Source organism: Phocoena phocoena, chromosome 10 (assembly GCF_963924675.1).
Source record: "Phocoena phocoena chromosome 10, mPhoPho1.1, whole genome shotgun sequence".
Classification (NCBI taxonomy): domain Eukaryota; kingdom Metazoa; phylum Chordata; class Mammalia; order Artiodactyla; family Phocoenidae; genus Phocoena; species Phocoena phocoena.
Window position 1 is genome coordinate 5,410,964 of NC_089228.1, and position 21,427 is coordinate 5,432,390.

Sequence of the window (21,427 nt, forward strand, 5' to 3'; positions counted from 1 at the left end):
TAGTATAATCTGAAGTCAAGGAGTCTGATTCCTCCAGCTCCGTTTTTTCCCCTCAAGACTGCTTTTGCTATTCGGGATCTTCTGTGTCTCCATACGAATTTTAAGGTTTTTTTGTTCTAGTTCTGTAAAAAATACCATTGGTAATTTGATAGGGATTACATTGAATCTGTAGATTGCTTTGGGTAGTATAGTCATTTTCCATGTTCCTGGATAGGAAGAATATTGATTCTTCCAATCCAAGAACATGCTATATCTATCCAACTGTTTGTATCATCTTTAATTACTTTCATCAGTGTTTTATATAGTTTTCTGCGTACAGGTCTTTTGTCTCCCTAGGTAGGTTTATTCCTAGGTATTTTATTATTTTTGTTGCAGTGGTAAATGGGAGTGTTTCCTTAATTTCTCTCAGATTTTTCATCATTAGTGTATAGGAATGCAAGAGATTTCTGTGCATTAATTTTGTATCCTGCAACTTTACCAAATTCACTGATTAGCTCTATTAGTTTTCTGGTGGCATCTTTAGGATTCTCTATGTGTAGTATCATGTCATCTGCAAACAGTGACAGTTTTACTTCTTCTTTTCCAATTTGTATTCCTTTTATTTCTTTTTTCTTCTCTGATTGCCGTGGCTAGGACTTCCAAAGCTATATTGAATAGGAGTGGCGAGAGTGGATATCCTTGTCTTGTTCCTGATCTTAGAGCAAATGCTTTCAGTTTTTCACCATTGAGAATGATGTTTGCTGTGGGTTTGTCGTATATGGCCTTTATTATGTTGAGGTAGGTTCCCTCTATGCCCACTTTCTGGAGGGTTTTTATCATAAATGGGTGTTGAATTTTCTCAAAAGCTTTTTCTGCATCTATTGAGATGATCATATGGTTTTTATTCTTCAAATTGTTAATATGGTGTATCACATTGATTGATTTGCGTATATTGAAGAATCCTTGCATCCCTGGGATAAATCCCACTTGATCATGGTGTATGATCCTTTTAATGTGTTGTTGGATTCTGTTTGCTAGTATTTTGTTGAGGATTTTTGCATCTATATTCATCAGTGATATTGGTCTGTAATTTTCTTGTTTTGTAGTATCATTGTCTGGTTTTGGTATCAGGGTGATGGTGGCCTCATATAATGAGTTTGGGAGTGTTCCTTCCTCAGCAATTTTTTGGAAGAGTTTGAGAAGGATGGCTGTTAGCTCTTCTCTAAATGTTTGATAGAATTCAGCTGTGAAGCCATCTGGTCCTGGACTTTTGTTTCTTGGAAGATTTTTAATCACAGTTTCAATTTCATTACTTGTGATTGGTCTGTTCAGAATTTCTTCCTGGTTCAGTGCTGGAAGGTTATACCTTTCAAAGAATTTGTCCATTTCTTCCAGGTTGCCCATTTTATTGGCATAGAGTTGTTTGTAGTAGTCCCTTAGGATGCTTTGTATTTCTGCTGCGTCTGTTGAAACTTCTCCTTTATCATTTCTTTTTTTTTTTTTTTTTTTTTTTTTTGCGGTACGCGGGCCTCTCACTGTTGTGGCCTCTCCCGTTGCGGAGCACAGGCTCCGGACGCGCAGGCTCAGCGGCCATGGCTCACGGGTCTAGCCACTCTGTGCCATGTGGGACCTTCCCGGACCGGGCACAAACCCGCGTTCCCCCCCATCGCAAGCAGACTCTCAACCACTGCGCCACCAGGGAAGCCCCCCTTTATCATTTCTAATTTTATTGATTTGAGTCCTCTCCTCTTTTTCTTGCTGAGTCTAGCCAGTGGTTTATCAATTTTGTTTATCTTCTCAAAGAACCAGCTTTTTGTTTTATTGATCTTTGCTATTGTTTTCTTTGTTTCTATTTCATTTATTTCTGCTCTGATCTTTATGATTTCTTCCTTCTACTAACTTTGGATTTTGTTTGTTCTTCTTTCTCTAGTTCCTTTAGGTGTAAGGTTAGATTGTTTATTTGAGATTTTTCCTGTTTCTTGAGGTAGGCTTGTATTGCTCTAAACGTCCCTCTTAGAACTGCTTTTGCTGCATCCCGTAGATTTTGGATCATCGTGTTTTTGTTGTCATTTGTCTCTAGGTTTTTTTTTATTTCCTTTTTTATTTCTTCAGTGATCTCTTGGTTATTTAGTAATGTATTGTTTAGCCTCCATGTGTTTGTGTTTTTTACGGTTTTTTCCCTGTAATTGATTTCTAATCTCATAGCATTGTGGTCAGAAAACATGCTTGATATGATTTCAAAATTCTTAAATTCACTGAGGCTTGATTTGTGAACCAAGATGTGATCTATCCTGGAGAATGTTCCATGTGCACTTTAGAAGAAAGTGTAATCTGCTGGTTTTGGATGGAATGTCCTATAAATATCAATTAAATCTATCTAGTCTATTGTGTCATTTAAAGCTTGTGTTTCCTTTTAATTTTCTGTTTGGTTGATCTGTCCATTGGTGTAAGTGAGGTGTTAAAGTCCCCCATTATTATTGTGTTACTGTCGATTTCCTCTTTTATAGCTGTTAGAAGTTGCCTTATGGTAAGGTGCTCTTATGTTGGGTGCATATATGTTTATAGTTGTTATATTCTCCTGTTGGATTGATCCCTTGATCATTATGTAGTGTCCTTCCTTGTGTCTTGTAACATTCTTTAACATCTATTTTATCTGATATGAGTATTGCTACTCCAGCTTTCTTTTGATTTCCATTTGCATGGAATATCTTTTTCCATCCCCTCACTTTCAGTCTGTATGTGTCCCTAGCGGGTCTCTTGTAGACGGCATATACATGGATCTTGTTTTTGTATCCCTTCAGCGAGCCTGTGTCTTTTGGTTGGACCATTTAATCCATTCACGTTTAAGGTAATTATCGATATGTATGTTCCTATTACCATTTTCTTAATTTTGGGGGGTTTGTTTTTGTAGGTCCTTTTCTTCTCTTCTGTTTCCACTTAGAGAAGTTCCTTTAGTTGTAGAGCTGGTTTGGTGGTGCTGAATTCTCTTAGATTTTGCTTGTCTATAAACCTTTTGATTTCTCTGTCAAATCTGAATGAGATACTTGTTGGGTAGAATAATCTTGGTTGTAGGTTCTTCCGTTTGATCACTTTAAATATATCATGCCGCTCCCTCTGGCTTGTAGAGCTTCTGCTGAGAAATCAGCTGTTAACCTTAGAGTTCCATTGTATGTTATTTGTCATTTTTCCCTTATTGCTTTCAATAATTTTTCTTTGTCTTTAATTTTTGTCAGTTTGATTACTATGTGTCTTGGTGTGTTTCTCCTTGGGTTTGTCCTGCCTGGGACTCTCTGTGCTTCCTGGACTTGGGTGGCTATTTCCTTTCCCATGTTAGGGAAGTTTTCGACTATAATCTCTTAAAATATTTTCTCAGGTGTTTTCTCTCTCTCTTCTCCTTCTGGTACCACTATAATGCAAATGTTGTTGCGTTTAATGTTGTCCCAGAGGTCTCTTAGGCTGTCTTCGTTTCTTTTCATTCTTTTCTCTTTATTATGTTCTACGGCAGTGAATTCCACCATTCTGTGTTCCAGGTCACTTGTCCATTCTTTTGCCTCAGTTATTCTACTATTGATTCCTTCTAGTGTATTTTTCATTTCAGTTATTGTATTGTTCATTTCTGTTTGTTTGTTCCTTAAATCTCCTAGGTCTTTGTTAAACATTTCTTGAGTCTTTTCAATCTTTGCCTTCATTCTTTTTCTGAGGTCCTGGATCATCTTTACTATCATTATTCTGACTTCTTTTTCTGGAAGGTTTCCTGTCTCCACTTCATTTAGTTGTTTTTCTGGGGTTTTATCTTGTTGCTTCATCTGGTACATAGCCCTCTGTGTTTTCATCTTGTCTGTCTTTCTGTGAATGTGGTTTTTGTTCTGCAGGCTGCAGGATTGTAGTTCTTGTTGCTTCTGCTGTCTGCCCTCTCATAGCTTTAAGTTTAATAGGATGCTTACTGTGTCCTCTGGGAGAAGCATTTCTTCTTTTGAAACTAGGATCTCTAGACCCACAGTCCTAAAGTTGTGGAGGTGGGAAGCACAGATTGCCCAGGTGGTCCCTGGGAATGACAGTAAGCAAGGCTGTTTCTCCTTTTACCCTGTGGTTCCCAGACTCATGTAGTCTAGCAGTTGGGAACATAGTACTCTATAACGGCCATGAATTTAGGGTATATACTGTGCCCCACTCTCACAGGGTATCATCTCTAAGCTGTTGCTCAGCTCTTCTTCAAAGCTCTTTCATTGGGTTTTTCAGTAGTGACACTATTGACATTTTAGGCTGAATAATTCTTTGTTGTAGGGACCAAAAATGTCCCCTTTTTGAGAACTACTGCTCTCCCAGGCTGGCAGCTCTGGTGCACTGTGTGGTAGGAACAGTGGAGCCGTGATCCTGTGCCCGTCCTGCACCTGTGCCCTGTGAGCCCTGTACAGTGGTATTGGCTGAGTCCTGTGGGCAGGAAAGGCAAGCCCATGCTTAGAATATGAGTCACTTCCAGGCAAGAGGAGTTGCTGCCCGTTCCCAGGTGGAAGGGATCCAGTGTAGTCAACTTATCACCAAGTGGCTGGTTAGTCTCAGGAGACGGTCGTGTTATGAGGATCTCAGTGTTGGCCTCTGTTGCTGTCAGGATAGACTTTCAGCCGCAGCAGTGGCTCAGTCAGCCTTGGTGAGTAGAAGCCCCTGATATCGGATCTGGGCAGAGCCTCTGTCTCTCCCGCCCACTACCCCTGCCACAAGCCGTTATGCCATCACTGGGATGAAAGAGCCTGTTGAATCAACTGGCTAAATTGTTCTTTTGGTTGTTGTTGCTGCTTCTGTGTTGGATGCTCTCAGACGGAAGCATTAACGTACAAAACAAAAATCTTCTTACTTTGTGTCCCCTCCCATAGGTCCATCCACATGCCTCTTCCCCCCAAATCCTGTCTTCCACCTTCTAATCTTCCTCCTTTTAGGTCCCTAACCAACCAGTGAACCATCGTCCACTCTTTGAGTCTTTGTATATTCTCATCTTGGGCCCCTTTTCCATGTAAAGTGGGTAACCAGCTGTGCCACCTGCAGCGTACTCACTGGGACGATGGCTCCTCATCAGTGTCTTCCAGGGCCATCCCTGGGTGCGGCTGCAATGCATCATTTTCACCCCGTACATACTACAAGCCAAATCATCCATGAAGCAAGCCCATCCTTTATCCTCCAAAAGCCTCCTTGTAGCCGTGTGCGTGAGCCAGTGGAGAAGTAGAACATTATGTGCTGGTGCAACAGTGGAAATGATGGGGGTCTGGGTTTCCTGTTTGTGCAGCTGGCTTGTGCCCTCTGGCCTTGCGCATGTCCAATGCGGGTGTATCCTTACGTCCTACAGTGGATTGCTCTTGAGCTTCGTGACCTTACGACTTGGTGAATCTGGCAGATCCCAGTTCCTAATGGGCAGTTCTTGATACATGGTCATTTGATGTCCCATGGTTAGAAGCTCTGTCTCTGCCAGAGTGTAGCATCTAGGAGCTGATGTCAGATGGTGTGTGGTTCTTCACTACAGATGGCGTGGCCTTGCTCCAGAACCCTAGCAGTCTCCATTGTGATCTCCTGCTGGGAGCCCACTGTAACTTCCCCGGCTTCTCTGCACACTGAGGATGCCTTTAGTACCGTAGTTTACAGGGAGGTGTGGCCCACGTGGTGGAGGGCTGCTTGCCCTGCTGCCTGTACCTATCGCAGAGCTCGTTTTCGCTCTTGCCCCTCACAGACCTTGCATCCTTTTATATCGCTGGGTAAATGGCTCTGAGCATTATTCCCAGGTGTGGAATATGCTGCATCTAGGACCTGAAGCGGCCTATCAGGCAGTGTGCTTCCTTCTTAGTGGTGAGAGGTACGAGATGCCATAAGTTGATCTTTACTTTGGAGAGGCTGTCCCAGAGCTCCAGGTCTCTTGACCCCTAAGCTCCTCCCTGATGTGGTGTGCTCCTCACAATTCATGAGGTTTATCTTTTACCCGCTGGGGTGCATATATCTACCAAGGCCTCCAGTGTACTTGCCCTTTAGCGCTCACCAGGTGACAGCAGCAACATGTCATTTATGTAGTGGACCAATGAGATTATACAGAATATCCAAACAGTCTGGTTTTCTTTGAATATCTTATGACAGGGTAGGGGAGTTAACACGGCCCTGAGGCAGGTGGTAAGGCGCACTCTGGTCTGTCCTGTGCGGCCGCGAGCTGCTTCTCATCCTCCTTGCTCTGTGGATGGCAGAGAATGCGCTCGCCAGGCCTGTGGCCCCGTCCAGACACCTGAGGCTCTGCTGATACGCTTCAGCAGACTTCCCACATCTGCCACAGCCGGTACAGCGGGGCTTCTACTTGGTTGAGTTTGTGGTGGTCTGCTACCATCTGCCAGAATCCATTTGGATTTTGTGAAGGCCAGACTCAGTAGAGATATGATGGGACCGTCAGCTCTAGTATTAGTCAGGGTTCTCCAGAGAAACAGGACCAATAGGATATATAGAGAAAGATTTATTTTAGGGAATTAACTCACAGAGTTGTGAGGGTTGGCAAGTTTGAAATTTGCAGGGCAAGCCAGCAGGCCAGAGACCCAGGGAAGAGTGTGTTGTACTCTTGAGCCCGAGGGCAATCTGGAGGCAGACTTCCTTCTTCCTCAGGAAACTTTAGTCTTTTTTCATAAGGCCTTCAACTGACTGGATGAGGCCCATCCATATTAACGGAGGTCATCTGCTACTCAAAGTCTACTGACTTAAAAAGATACCTTTACAGTAACATCTGGACTAAAGTTTAACCAAGCAACTGGGCCCTATAGCCTAGCCAAGTTGACATACAAAGTTAAATATCACACCCCTGCATCCTTCAGGTCTATAGGGTGCATTATCCTCTGCCATTCCTCCTGTGATGTGGTTTTGTTTTTTCATTATTCTTTTGGCCAGGGGGTGAGAACGGCAGCTTCAGAGGCTTCCACTTGGCCTTCTACACTATGATAGCTCCAAAATGCTGTCTGAGAATGTGCTTTCTAGGACCACTCTTGGTACCAATTGTGTAGGATCAGGATTGGGGAGATTAGAAACAAAGACCATCTGATCCTGTGATGGCACTGTGGAGCTCGATGGCCCTTCCTAGCTGTCCCCACTTGGGGCAAAGAGACCAGGCCTTTGTACTCCTGCATTTTCCAGTCTTTGGATACAGGCAGCTCCCTTTGCCTGAGGACAGTTGTGGGAGGGACTCTGAGGGAGGGCGTCAGCCAACTTGCCCAGCAGCTGGCAGAATGAGTACCTTGCCCCAAAGCCAGGATGTGGTCGGTGCAACACAGCATCCACTATCATATGCCCATATCTGCTTTTTTAAAACATCAGCCTGATTGAGATATAATTTACATACTGTAAAATTCGGTGGGTTTTAGTCTGTTTACACAGTTGTGCAACCATCTCCACAATCTAGTTTTACAACATTTTCATCACCCCAAAAAGAAACCCCATGCCCAGTAGCAGTACCTAGCTTCCCCTCCCGGCAGGCAGCCACTAATCTACTTTCTGACTCCGTGGATTTGCCTCTTCTAGAGACTTCCTGTAAATAGAATCATAGAACATGTGGTCTTTTCCATGTCTGCTTTTAAAATGCAATTTGACTCATAATTTAACTGAATGCTTTCACTTTTGTGTTTTAATGAGAATTGAAGAGTAAGGATAATTAAAATTTTGTAATTTATTTGAACATGTCACCTAATATTTTTTCTTGGAGCACATACTTTCAAACAAAAACTCCAGTGCATTCCTTTCCTCAAGAGAAAGCAGTGGCAAATAACTGTTTTCTAATTCCTCATATTACTCAGCCATTTTGGCATCTCTAAAATTCCTGGAAGTTTCATAGGTAAAGCCTTGAAATATAAGATCCTAGTGACTAATCTCAATACTTGGCCCCAAAATATGAGTCTATAAATGTCATTTCTAGCATCTTTTACAGAAATATTCACATTTTTTGTCATTTATCTAGCCAAAGCTAAGTGGAGGTTGAATCCTGTGAATTTAGGACCATCTCCATGATAAATATGAAATATTTAGGTTAAAAAAACCTTCACCTTATTGAAGCCACTATATAATAGCATTTTCTTCTTTTTTGCATAGATTTATAGATAAAACTAGAAAATCTAGACATTGGCATATACTCAGTAAATATTTGTTGAATGAAAAAGTGGTAGAATGAATGAATTCTAATTATTAAGAAAGTCGGTCATATCTGGAAAATCCAAATCTAAAATTTAATACATTCATGTATCTATTCTTTTTTCTTACTGTTCTCTTAAAGTTAAAACCTAAACGCTTGTTGAAAGAATACAAGACAGATTCTTACTGGGAGAATAATGTGATGAGCTGCTGAGGGCAGTGGTACTGGTTTTCGCCTTGGCAGGGAGTCATATGTTTACATGATTTTGGAAGAATTTAGTTCCATGATGTAAAATATATTAGACTAGGAGTTAGGGAAGCTGGGTGTGGGCTTAGCTCTATGGATAACTTTTGATTCACAGGTTTCCAAGTAAAGTCTAATGCATAGTTTTATATATGCTTTATTTCTGTATTTTTCTTTAAATTTGATGTATTGTAGAATACACTGGGAACAGAAACCATTGGTATAACTTACTGCTGTTTAAGAAATAATGACAACTAAGCTTTATTGGTGCAGTTATTCATCCTCTTATTCAACCGATGTTTTTTGAGTACTTACTATGTGCCAGGGGATTAAAAGTGAATAAAGATTAGTCTCTGTCATCAGTTTATTTCTACAGTTTATGAAATACAGCATGGTACATAAAAGGCCCTACAGACAGGAGACACGAATTTAGATCCCAGTCTCTGATTGGCTGCATGTTACTGGCTATGTTACTTTCTGCCCCTGTGTTTAAAATGAGTACATGGGGAACTTCCCTGGTGGCACAGAGGTTAAGAATCCGCCTGCCAATGCAGGGGACACGGGTTCAAGCCCGGGTCTGGGAAGATCCCGCATGCCGTGGAGCAACTAAGCCTGGGCGCCACAACTACTGAGCCTGCGCTCTAGAGCCCATGAGCCACAACTGCAGAGCCCACATGTCACAACTACTGAAGCCCGCGCGCCTAGAGCCCGTGCTCCAACAACAAGAGAAGCCACCGCAATGAGAAGCCCACGCACCGCAACAAAGAGTAGCCCCCGTTCGCCGCAACTAGAGAAAGCCCGCGCGCAGCAACGAAGACCCAACACAGCCAAAAATAAATAAATAAATAAATAAAAGAAAATGAGTACTTGGGTGAGCCGGTGTGTCGATGAATTTTAGCTGAAATTTTACTTTCTTTAACTACCGGATTTAGAACAAATAGAAATTTTAAAACTGAGAGTCAAAAATTGATTCTTGAAAGAAATTTCTATTCTTAAGTACAAGTAGAATATCATAGGAAAAGAATTAACTTGTTCAAAGGAGCTTAGAATCCTTAACACCTAGGCATTCACTTTCAGAAAGGAGAAAGTCTCCTTAGCACCTGCCTAGTCTACTAGGTGTGAGTTCATATATGTTCATGTGGTTTTAAGGAGAAGCCATGTGCTTTGAATATTTATAGAATTCAAAGCACTTTCCATAGACATCATCTTTTTTTTTTTCCTTAGGTCGATAAAAGCCCAGAAGGACAGTTCACTCAACTAATGACATTGCCCAAAACCTTACAGCAACAAATAAATCATATTATGGACCCTCCTGGAAAAAACAGAGATGTGGAAGAAACTTTATTACAAGTGGCTCATGACCCCGACTGTGGAGACGTGGTGCGTCTAGGTACGTGCATGAATCTGACGGGGAGGAAGTGTTGGCTGGAGGGGGTCGGGGGGAGCAAACTTTGTGGCTGAGACGGGTTCTCTATTCTTTCTTGCCTAGTGAGATGGAGAGAGAGATTTCCTCTCAGAATAAGAAAGCACTAACAGTCTGGGGTTTTCCCAACCTAAATTCTTGTTTGTTTGAAGTAGGGTGCTGAAAGTACTTCTGTTTTTAGATCCCTGGGTCCTAAAACACTGACAGAGAGGGAAACAATGATTCTTTTGGTCCCAAGAGCATAATGTTTAGAAGTTATTTCAAAGACATGTGTTTGTTCCTCACGGTGGTCTGAGGAGGATGGAGACTGGTGATTTTTTTTTTTTTTTTTTTTTTTTTTATTGTGGTACGCGGGCCTCTCACTGTTGTGGCCTCTCCCGTTGCGGAGCACAGACTCCGGATGCGCAGGCTCAGCGGCCATGGCTCATGGGCCTATCCGCTCCGCGGCATGTGGGATATTCCCGGACCGGGGCACGAACCCGTGTCCCCTGCATCGGCAGGCGGACCCTCAATCACTGCGCCACCAGGGAAGCCCGGGACTGGTGACATTTTTAATGCTTTTATAACATCAAGAACACCACTCTCCTCGGCCGACGCCCCCTCGGTGTGGCTCCTGTGTGCACAGTAGGTCTGCTCCAACATGGCCCCTGTTCCTCACGTCATCCCCAATGTGGACCAAAAATCTGAGCTTGATCTTCAGAGACTTGCTGCCTTTTGAGGTGTTACAGGTAATTTACAAGGTCGGTCAGTAAGGAAGGAAATCATGAAATTGAAAATGATGCCCTCCCTCAGATGAGCACGCCGTTTACTGTTGAGTAGGTATTTGCTGAGCTTCCCCAGGGAGCAGCCTGGCCACCTGGCAGGATGCAAGTCACAGTGACGGTGTCGCATGGAGAGACCTGCCCGTCGGGCAGAGCGGAGCACGTGCCTAGGGCGCCGGCGCCTCTTCTGAAGATACATGTGGAGGCGTGTCTTTTCTGGTCATGGTGTGGGTCCTTCTGCCTTTCTGCGGGCCTGAAGGACTGTCCCGCTGTCCTCACCGAGGAGTCCTCTGAGTGATTTCAGAATAAGTTTTCCTCCTAGGCAGAAACGTTTGGTGTTTTTTTTCCCCAATCTTTCCACATCTTGGAATTGAGAGCCAGCAGACTTAAGCAGATTTAAAGTGAAAAAAATGACCTTCAAGGGTCACCTAACCCACTGGTTGTAAGATGAGACGTCCCAGACCTAGAGTGGGGCGGTCATTTGCTTGTGTTCACACAGCTGGTCAGCGACACAGCTGGTCGTTGACACAGCTGGCAGCTCCAGTCTCCTGGACCTCGATCCTGATACTCTTTTCACTGTCACTCTGACACCAGAGATAGATTTGCTGGTTTTATTGGATAGCTGGAAAGAATATTTAGTTTCAGGTTTTTAAAGTGTTAGGATGACTCACATCTGGCTTTTTTGGCATTGTTACTGTTTTTTTCTCACAGGGCTCTCAGCAATCGTGAGACCTTCCAGTATGAGACAGAGCACCAAAGGCATTTTCACTGCTGGTAAGAATTGTTAAAAATCCACACTTAACGTACCTGCTGGATTGAGCAGCCTCAGTGCTCCTGGTTAAAACGTAAAGCTTTATCTGTATCCTGCAAGTACTTGCGAAATGCTGAATTTTGATGGTCATAACCTAGGACCCGGCAGTAACATATAGACAGGCAGATGGCGCTGTAATCCGGAGTCTGAGGTGCTGCTGGGAGGATTTGCTGCCCCTCTGCGTTTTCCCAGTTACTCCTTATGTGCAGGTTTCCCCTTGCGTTTTTATATCTGTGGGAGTTACACATGATATTGTTGCAAAAACAGCAGTACCTTGCCCTCCCCGCCGGCCAGTGTTCCTCTCCAGAGACAACCACTGCTGACTCTCCTGGTGGGTTATTTTTGTTTTCACTGCTGTTTCTCTGGATAATGAGCTTATATTGCTGCTTCTCTCCTTTTAATTTTAGGCATCATCTGTGGACTTCTCACTCTAGCAGATTAGAATTCAACTGCCCTCACCAACGTGCGCACACACACCCCCGCACCCATCCCTCTGTGTTCCAAATATGGTTGTGCTGTAGCTTTAGTGAAGCCAATCTTGAGTTTCCATCGTCTGACTGTGTTACTGTGATTCATAGCTGAGCCATGTGATACACTTTTCCTTGCCTTCACAGCTTTCTTTTCCCACAGAGGCTGTCATCACCTGTCTCGTGTGAGGAACCCTGTTTCCTGTATCTGGTGTCTTTGATTTTTGTGGCGCACAGCCTCATTTTGGTGAAGTGCACCATCCGGGAACTTCGTGGGAAAGGGGGCAGAGGAGGCAGATTTGGAGCCCATGTGTGGCCAAATGTATCTTTAGTCCACCCTCACGCCTGACTGAGGCTTAGGCTGGAGATGATTAGAAATAGTTGTCCTTTAGAATTTTGATACTGTTGCTTCGATTATCTTCTCACTTCTAAGAAGTTCTGATTCTTAATCCTTTGTGTATGTTCTTTGTGGAAGGCTTTTAGGTCTTCTTTTAACCCCAGGGCTCTGAAGTTTCTCAGTGGTGTGTTTCGATGTGAGTCTGTTTTTATCTGTTACACTGAATACTCATTACCCTTCAGTTTGGAAACTCAGAGTATAAGAATATAGGAAAAATTTATTGTATTCGTTCTTCCCATCTATTTTCTTTCTTTTCTTTCTGGAACGCCTTTTATTCAAACATTGGACCTCCTAGACTGGTCCTTTGGTTTTCTTTCTTTCGTGTCCTCTTTGTCCTTTTTTTTTTCTTTTTTTTGCGATACGCGGGCCTCTCACTGTGGTGGCCTCTCCCGTTGCGGAGCACAGGCTCCGGACGCACAGGCTCAGCGGCCATGGCCCACGGGCCCAGCCGCTCCGCGGCATGTGGGATCTTCCCAGACCGGGGCACGAACCCATGTCCCCTGCATCGGCAGGTGGACTCTCAACCACTGCACCACCAGGGAAGCCCGATCTCTTTGTCCTTTTGTTTTGCTTTCTCCACTTGAGTTTCCATTGAGTTGTTTTATTTTTGTTATTTTAATTTCTAGGAGCTCTTCTCTTTTTTTGTTCTCTGAATATTCCTTTTTTTTTTTTTAATTTAAAACATCCTGTTCTTGTGTTATGGGCTTAAACATTTGAACATATCTTTGGATATTGCCAAGTTGCCAAAGTGGTTTATCATTTTATCATCCCACTAGGGGTAAACGAAAGTTCTCGTTTCTCGCCATTCTTTCCAACACTTGGTATTGTCTGATGACAGACCTTTCCAGTTCAGTCTCTCTTTATGCAGCTGTCTACTGAGCATCCCTTATGTGCTCGCCACGCAGGATACAGGGTGGACCCTGTACCATCCTGCCTTCAGAGGCTTCATCATCTAGCAGGGGAGGCAGACACATAAATAGAAGTTTGCGTTACTAGGGATAAATGGCGTAGAGGGAACCTGAAGAAGGGAGTGGTCTTTCAGTGTGATTCTGACCCCTGGCTTGAGATTGCCAGGGAGCCGCACGATCACACCTCTTAATGCCTCGCTTCGCTTGCCTGGGGACACGGCCAAATGTCGCCCTCCTGTATCTTTGGAAAGATTCAGCCCGTCCACAAAGGTTTAGTAGCACGCGTGCCAGACCTGCTCAGCTGAAGATTGTCCTACCACTCGGGGTGCATAGCTTTGCATTTCCAATTAAGATATTTATTTAATCTGTTTTCTTGCTGAGTTATCCTGGCAAGGCTGAAGATGAGGTGCTTTTGTTTGCTTGGGTGGCTCAGGCTATTAATCTGTGTTTTGCATGATTGCAACTCCCTTACCATAATCCTTGGGTGAGGCTGGATGCTTTGGGTTTTTTTATTTTTGGCTTCCTGTGCTATAAGCAACTACTAGATTTATTGATTTTTTCTTTTTTTTTAGTTGTGATAATGGTGGTGTTATGGGTTAAAAAATCATTTTCTTGTAGAAATACATACTAACATATTTACAGATGAAATGACAGAATGTCTGAGAATTGCTTCAAAAGAAAACATGTTGGAGGGAAGTGGGTAAGGGTGGGGATGACTCGAGATTGGCTATGAGTTGATACATTGTTGAAGCTGGTGAACATACATGGGAACATAATATGCCGTTCTTTTATAAGCTTGAATTCATCTCTAATAAAAGGTTTTTAAAAATCCACCCTCATCATCTCTATTTTTTTTTTTTTTTGGCTGCATTGGGTCTTTGTTGCTGTGCATGGGCTTTCTCAAATTGTGGCGAGCAGGGGCTACTCTTCGTTGCAGTGCGCGGGCTTCTCAATGCGGTGGCTTCTCCTGCTGCTGCGGAGCACGGGCTCTAGGCATGCGGGCTTCAGTAGTTGTGGCGTGCGGGTTCAGTAGTTGTGGCACACGGGCTTCCTTGCTCCACGGCACGTGGAATCTTCCTGGACCAGGGCTCAAACCCATGTCCCCTGCATTGGCAGGCGGATTCTTAACCACTGTGCCACCAGGGAAGTTCCATCCACCCTCATCATCTCTTGACACGTCAGCCTGAAATGGATCTTTGGTCCTCTTTCCTCTTGTTCTTCCTGGTTGCCAGCAGAGGGCAGTGGGTATCATCTCATGGAACCCGCAGCCCAGATTTCCTTGTGGCGGTGGTGTGCCCAGTGCTGCCTCCTCTGAGTGCTCACTAATTTTCTCCCTTCCCCTCTAAAGACGTCTCACTGGATTGTGGAACCAGAGGGACGGAATGTCTGCAGCCTGCTCTGAGGTTGCAGGAATTGTGGGAGGTGATGTGCGTTCCTTCAGGTTTCACTGGGTTTGCTTACCCTGTGCTCTGGCTTCTCTGGTTTATGGTGGTTGAGGGCTGTGATGAAGGTGGCCCAGGCCAAGGGCAGGGGTTTGTGAGCCTCAGAGATTAGGGTTCGAACTCCAGCTTAACTACTGTGACTTGGGTAAGTTACCTAATTTTTCTTAGTTTTAATTTCATAGGGGTAATTATGCCTGCCTCACTGGGTTGTGAAAATTATATCTTAAGACATATAAGAGCACCAGCACTGTTCCTGGTCTTTCCTCTTTGGTATCATTACCTAAAAGCTTCCTGCCGTCTCTTTAGAACATGCCTCCTTGCATTTTCCTATTCAACTAGCAGTAGCCCCGTCACTAGGTCTCCAGCTGGAGTAAACTAGCAACCATAGGCCCTGAGTGGCTGGTTTACTCTTTCTCTGTCCTCTAACTTCACAGCAAGCGTCAGAACCTCTCCCCTCCTGTGCGCTGCTCTTTAGAAGTCCTCTGGATGTGGCCATAATCGCTGTTGTTCTGCCTGGCTTGTGCTGGGTGCATCTTCCTGAAATCTCCCAAGTTCTGCCTCTGGTCAGGTTTTCAGCCAGCTGATGTATCACCTGCAGAGTGAGAAAATCCCAGGTTATTTGGTTGCACTTTTCCTCCTTTGTAGCCCTTATCACTCCTCCCCTCTGCAACCAGCCACTCGTAGTGGGGGTAAAAAGGAAGGGTCTCCTTAGCTAGTGAATAACTTTTATATTCAAATATTGTTAAATTCAGAGAGAGCGAAGCTAAGGTGGTGATAAGAAGGCCGTGGCTCAGAGCTGTAGTTCGCGTCTTCGCTCTGTAACCTTGGTATGTTAACAGCCCTTCTTCCTTGAAATGGAGGGGATACTAATACCCAACTCGTGGCATGTTGTGAGAGTGTCCAGTGAGTCTAGATCTAAGTATCAGTCTCTTCCTGGAAGAGATGGAAGCCAGGCTCTATGTCAGCCCAAAGGGTTGCCCTTTCTAATGAACTGTGTTGGGTGACACGGCAGGTGTCCTCATGTGGTCTGACACTCTGTCTGTGTTAGTTCCCTGAAATTCCCCTACCATCAGATATACCCATGTTCCAAGGTGAGTACAGAACTACTTCCAAAACCAAACACTGTTTTTCCCTTTAGCCTGGGAGTCGGTTATTGGCAAGATAATACTGACTTCTTAGACTGTGCTGTTAATGGAGCAGCTGGTTTTTATCAGGGTCTCGGGGCAGCAGCTGCAGCCAGGCAGCTCGGGAGAGCAGGAGACTGTTTAGCCTCCTGGTCCTTGCCTGCGCCGCCCTGCAGGGCAGCAGCACACCGCATCCCAGCTCAGCCCGGCCAAGCAAACATCATGTTCTGATCAGCCACAGCCATTCATGTGTCTAACCTGACTGAGTAGAGAGGCGTGGAACTCTTCGCATCTTTGCGGGACGGCGGGGGGGAGCTTGGGGAGAAATGGCTCAGGGGCTTAGCAGTTAGACTGAGAAGCAAGCAGGAGCCAGACAGGGGAAGGCCTGTAAAAGCCTGAAGGGGAATCCAGAGTTTCACTGAGGGGAGAGGGAAGCCGCTGAAGGATTGTCGAAAGACTGCTGTAGCGAGAGGATAGAGAGCAGCTTGGAGGGAGGTGACGCTGTTGCTTGGGAAACTGATCAGCTGCGGCTGCAGCCCGCCAGGTGAGGAGGCCTGGCCGCCCTGACTCAGGGTTTTGCAGGAGAGGCAGAGGAGAGATGCAGGCAATACTTGGAAGACGCATCCCCAGGTCTTGGTGATGGGAGGGATTTGGGCAGTGAAGCAGAGAGGAGTCAGAGAAGCTCCCAGGTTTCTGGCTTGGGGAGCGGAGGCGGAGGTGCCTTTCCTGGGGTGAGGGAACGTGGGGGAGGATGACAAGTTTAATCTATGAAATATTGCTTTATTTTTCCCCACCCGACTTTCTGGTCAATCAGAATTCACTTTGGAGTCAAATACCTATTTACCTCTGTAGCTTCAAAAGATTCAACTTAAACAAGACAGGTTTAGTCTTGTTCCTAAAAAGATTCTGGCACGCCTCGGCCGGTCCTTACCAGCCCTTTCCTGAAAGTGATAGAATGTATCATTGATTATCTTCTCCTTCTCATCTCTTATAACTGAAACATTTTATCCCCATTTTTTGGTACCTACATGTTTCAATAAGAAGAACACATGATAATAAAGATTTTTCTGGTGATGTATTTATCACTTAAACCTGAAAGTTTTAAAAATAAAACTGCCTCAGAAAAGATTTTCTTTGTAGATATAGCTAACTGTGGTTGGAAATTAATTGGAAGAATGTTTGGGGCTCGCTGATTTTCTCTCCTAAATATCTGAAATATAGGATTATGGGAAGGTAGAGACCTCTCACAACCTGGTCTCATCTCTGCCTCACATTGTTTCCTGGAGCATTTTGTCTGTCACTGGACCTATCAGTTTAAGGTCACCGCAGGGAATTCATAGTATTACATATGTAGTGATTTTGCTGTAGGTAACATGAAACATACTGGAAATCAACAGAAGAAAAACGTTAGGAGCCATATATTAGAGTAGATTTCCGTTTGCTTCCAAAACAAAATCCTGACTCTGGTTACTAATCAGTGTTCATAACGACCAGCTTTAGGTAAATAAGGATCTGCCTAAACAGGCTGTCGCTAAGGAGATGTTTGCACCTTTATCCCCTGGGGAAGGAGCAAAGTCAGCAATGATGGTTCTTAGAGTAGAGTTTCTCTCTTAGCAGGCTGTCTTCCTTCAAGACGCATTCTAAATGCAGACTTCCTAAGTCACCATCGTCTTTAGAAAGGAAGCAGAAACCACACAAAAGCTCAGTGTCGGCCAAGTAGAACTCTGTGGATTATAAACTCTGTGAGGGCAGAGACCAGGGCTGTTGTTCATACCGGTGTCCCGAACAACTAGCTCTGTGTCCCGTATGTGTTGGTGCCCAGGAAATGCCTGTTCAGTGTATTTCAGTGACTGAATAAATGGAAGATTCTGAATTTTCTGGTAGTAGGGAAAGTCTCCATATATACAGAAAAGTACACAAATCGTAAATTTGGTGAATTTTCACAAAGTGAACAGACTCGTGAACCCAGTACCCAGATGAAGAACTAGAATAGGGCCAGTTCCCCCAGAACCCCACTGTGCCCCGTCCAGTCACTGCTCCTCCCAGAGTACCTACTGTCCTGACCTCTAATGCCATGCTTCTGTTTTGCCCATTTTTGAACTTCATATAAATACATACTCTCTCATGTCTTTCACGCCTTGTAACAGCAGTGAGATTCCTCGTGGTGTTGGGAGTAGTCCGTTTATTCTCATTGCAACTCATCCATCGTCTGACTAGAGCACAGTTCATCCCTTCTACTGTTGATGATTTCCCGGGTTGTTTCCAGTTTGGGGCTATTTCAAAGAGTCCTGCTATGCATGTTTTGGTACCTGTCTTCGAGCGAGCGTAGGTATGCATTTCTGTTAGGTTTTTAGTTACAGGTGGAATTACTGTATCATAAAGTGTGTGAATGTCCAGGTGTGGTAGATACTACCTAACAAGTGTCTAGGTTACACTCCAAGCAGCAGAGTTCCTGCTGCAGTACCTCCGTGACCAGTGCTTGATAGTAGGTCTTTTTCTTTTTAGGCCCTCTGGTAGGTGAGTAGACGTATCATATTGGAGTTTTAACTTGCACTTTCCTGATGACCGATAAAGTTGAGCGTTTGTTCACATGCTTACATGGTTGGAGATCCTCTTTTGTGAAGTACCTATTCTACTTTTGCTCATTTTTTTTTTGAATTGTCTGCCTTTTTTTTTTTTTTACACTGAAATCTCTGTATAGTGTGGATACAGGTCCTTCATTGGACAAGTGGAATGCAAAAGTCCCCCACTCTAGGGCTTGTCGTCTCGGTGTCTTAATGGTGTCTTTTGATGAAAAGTGCTTCATCTTACATAGTCCAGTTTATCAGTTTTGTCCTGTAAGGTTAGCAGCTTTTTGTGTCCTGTTTAGGAAATACTGCCTACTCCAAGTTCATGAAGTTTAGTCCTCCACCTTCGTTGCAACGAGAATATTAAGGCAGGATCCTTCCTTCTAATCTCTTGGTTCTTAACCTTTTGAAAATCCTGGCTCCCAGTGAGACTCTGACTAAAACTCTGGGCCCTCTGCACAGACATGCACACGTGCGCACACTCCGCAAACCTCCCTGCAGCTTCAGGGAGTTCTCAGACTGAGGCCTGTCTGTTGGCCCCTCGTCGGAGAACCCGTAACCTAGTCCAACCTGTCAGTTTGCAGATGAGGAAGTCGATGCCCAGAGATGGGGAGTCTCCCTGTCCCCAGCGGGGACTAACATTCCGCTCTCCTGACTCCCATTCCAGTGCCCTTGCCAGATCAGTCCCCTGCTGCCGCCGTCCTGAGAATATGTCTCTGGCAGAGCTGTCGAAGGGAGAGACTTCTTAATTAAGGGAGGTTTCTATCCACTAGCAGCAAAAAATGGCTCCACAATGCCGCTCGTGGACTGTGGTGTATTTACCTTAAATGTTAAGCTCCCCAGAGTCTGTGAGGAAGGTTTGTGAAGCTGAGCTGGGACTCATTATGGTCGATGCCTCTTCCTCTCGCTGTGACTCAGTGCCCTGGAGTTTCCGCGTTGACCCTTACTGTGTGCAGCTACCTTGGTGTCTTGATCGGTTCTGCCTGGAATTTTAGAAAGCACCTTACGTAATAAGATTCCAGTCCCAGTGCTCGAGTGGGTGAGGTTTACCAGAGTGGTTGCTCCAGGGAGAAAATTAAAACGGGTGGAGGCAGGAAAAGGAGCTCTGAGTTTCTTGACGAGTCTCGGTTTGCAGGAGTCAGTCAGTGGACAAGCGAGGCCACAGCTTCTAGAAGCATTCACTAATGACTTGATCGGTGCCCTGCCTTTTTACCTGCCGCTGCCTGCAGTGGCGTCGTAAAAGGTCCTAAGTGCATGAGGCGGCCTACAGGTAACACGATCAGGTATTTTTGAGAGCGCTTACACGCCAGTGCTCAGAGCCTCCGGAACTAGTCCTGTTATACCTTGTGAGCGGTGCCCACACTACATGTCACACCTGCAGTGCAGACCACGGTCTGGATCCCAGGGTGGAAAAGACTGTTCGGATATTTGGGCCACACCCTGAAACACAGACTGAATGATCTCATCCTCAGCACAAAGAAGGTCAAGCCCGTAACACCGTCTGCAAATGGGATCCTGTGAGTCCTGACAGACAGCAGCACCCCGCTTAGTCCATGCCGTTGGACTTCTTTCCCGTAAACTTCCCCGAGAGCCTCTCCTCTGGTTTCATCAGGCACTTGTGACTCAGTAGATGGGGTGCTGGAAGGGCAGGTGTCTGAACAAGGTGCATCTGTTCCATCACTGCAGGTGTTTACTGAGCACCTGCTGTGTGCCGGGTGCTGCACTAAGTGATGGGGAACCCGGGATGAATAGGACAAGGTCCCCGTCCTCAAGGAGCTCCCGGTGTAGGCAGAGGGACAGGAGAGCACTGTGCAGTGTGGTGAGTGCTGAGCTGGGCGTCAGCACAGGCACCGTGGGACCAGGAGGAACAGTGGCTGAATCGGCTGGGGAGCCCGGTGCTTCCAGGGGAAAAATCTGAACGGGATCGCGGCGTCTACCAGGCAGGGTGTGGTGGGAACGCCCTTCACCGCGGGCCAACTGGCGTCACACGCAGGGACATGGCAGCAGTGCGCTGGGGGTGGTTGGGAGGCATCGGGGGCTAGAAAGGGGGCCAAGGACGCTCACTTACACACGGCGTCTTGTCTTTGCCTTCCTTTCTCCTCCTTTTCAAAGAGCTGCTAAATTCAGAGGTTGCAGCATGCTCCTATCTGAAAGGACTCCCTTACCCCAGAAGCTTGGGTGCCTTTGGCATCCATATCACTGCTTCAGCAGATGCGGAAATCAGTCTTTTCCCTCCTGTTGATCACGATGGCCCCAGGGTCTCCTGGACCCTGCCAGGCCCCCAGGCTCTCCTGGAACCCTAGTCAGCCCATCGCTGTTCTACTCCAAAGATGAGTCTGATCCGAATACCACAGGACCTCCACTGAGCATCCACTCAGTAAGCCTCAGTGTTCTTACTCTCTCTTCTTTTCTCTTTTAGGCCTGAAGAAATCAGTGATTTATAGTTCTCTAAAACTGCATAAAATGTGGAAAGGATGGCTGAGAAAAACATCCTGATTTTGCTTGCTTTTATCTATGTTATGTGTAGCTGAATAAAATGATCCTTTTTGACAGAACAGCGTCTGTTACTCTGACCTATTTGGTTGAATTTGAAGAGGTCTTGGTTTGCATGATACTGTACTGGATTTTGGAAATGTATGCGTCAGACCTTTATCCAGGGGGAACCAATACCTTTGAGGACTCAGCATGAGAAGAGTCCTCGTTACACACAGCACCATCTGGGCCCTGCTTTCCTGAGAGCTTCAGCTGTGGTCTGTTTGGCAACGAGGGTCGGAGGTCTAAGTGGCGGTGCACGCGCTGTGGACCGGCAGCCCCATGCTAGGGCAGGAGCTTTGGCTCTGTCTGCCTCGGCTCCATCCGCTCACTCGGTTTTCTCCAGTGAGAGCTCCAGTCAGCATCTTCCTGGATCTGGGTGTTTAACATTTCTCCTTGTTCTCCATGAGGGTGTGTGGCAGTGACTCAAGTGAGGAACCCGCAACAGACCGGTGCAGAGCTTTCCCATGTAACAGGAGCGTTTGGGGAGCAGAAAACGACAAAGGACTCCTCAGCTCAAAGAACTGGAAAGTCAGAGGTTGGTGGGCTTCAGAGTTGGATTGATTTAGGGGGTTAACAGACCAATTTCTGTCCTTTCTCCATCCTTTGCCACATTGACATCACACTAAGGCCAGCTCT

The 21,427-nt window shown here is 45.3% G+C and overlaps 1 protein-coding gene across 2 annotated transcripts in view; it reads left to right on the top strand.

The window, feature by feature from the left end:
* TAMM41 (TAM41 mitochondrial translocator assembly and maintenance homolog) overlaps positions 1-20,811 on the top strand; it is a 56,333-nt gene extending 35,522 nt beyond the window's left edge. Inside the window, exons 6-8 of one of the 2 annotated variants that reach the window (XM_065885526.1) lie at positions 9,581-9,746; positions 11,252-11,314; positions 20,676-20,811. In XM_065885526.1, the coding sequence (XP_065741598.1) occupies positions 9,581-9,746; positions 11,252-11,314; positions 20,676-20,752 (306 nt within the window). In that variant the 3' untranslated portion in view covers positions 20,753-20,811. The remainder of the gene's footprint in view (positions 1-9,580; positions 9,747-11,251; positions 11,315-20,675) is intronic. The other variant, XM_065885527.1, reaches the window with a different exon arrangement.
* Positions 20,812-21,427: the final 616 nt, after the last annotated feature.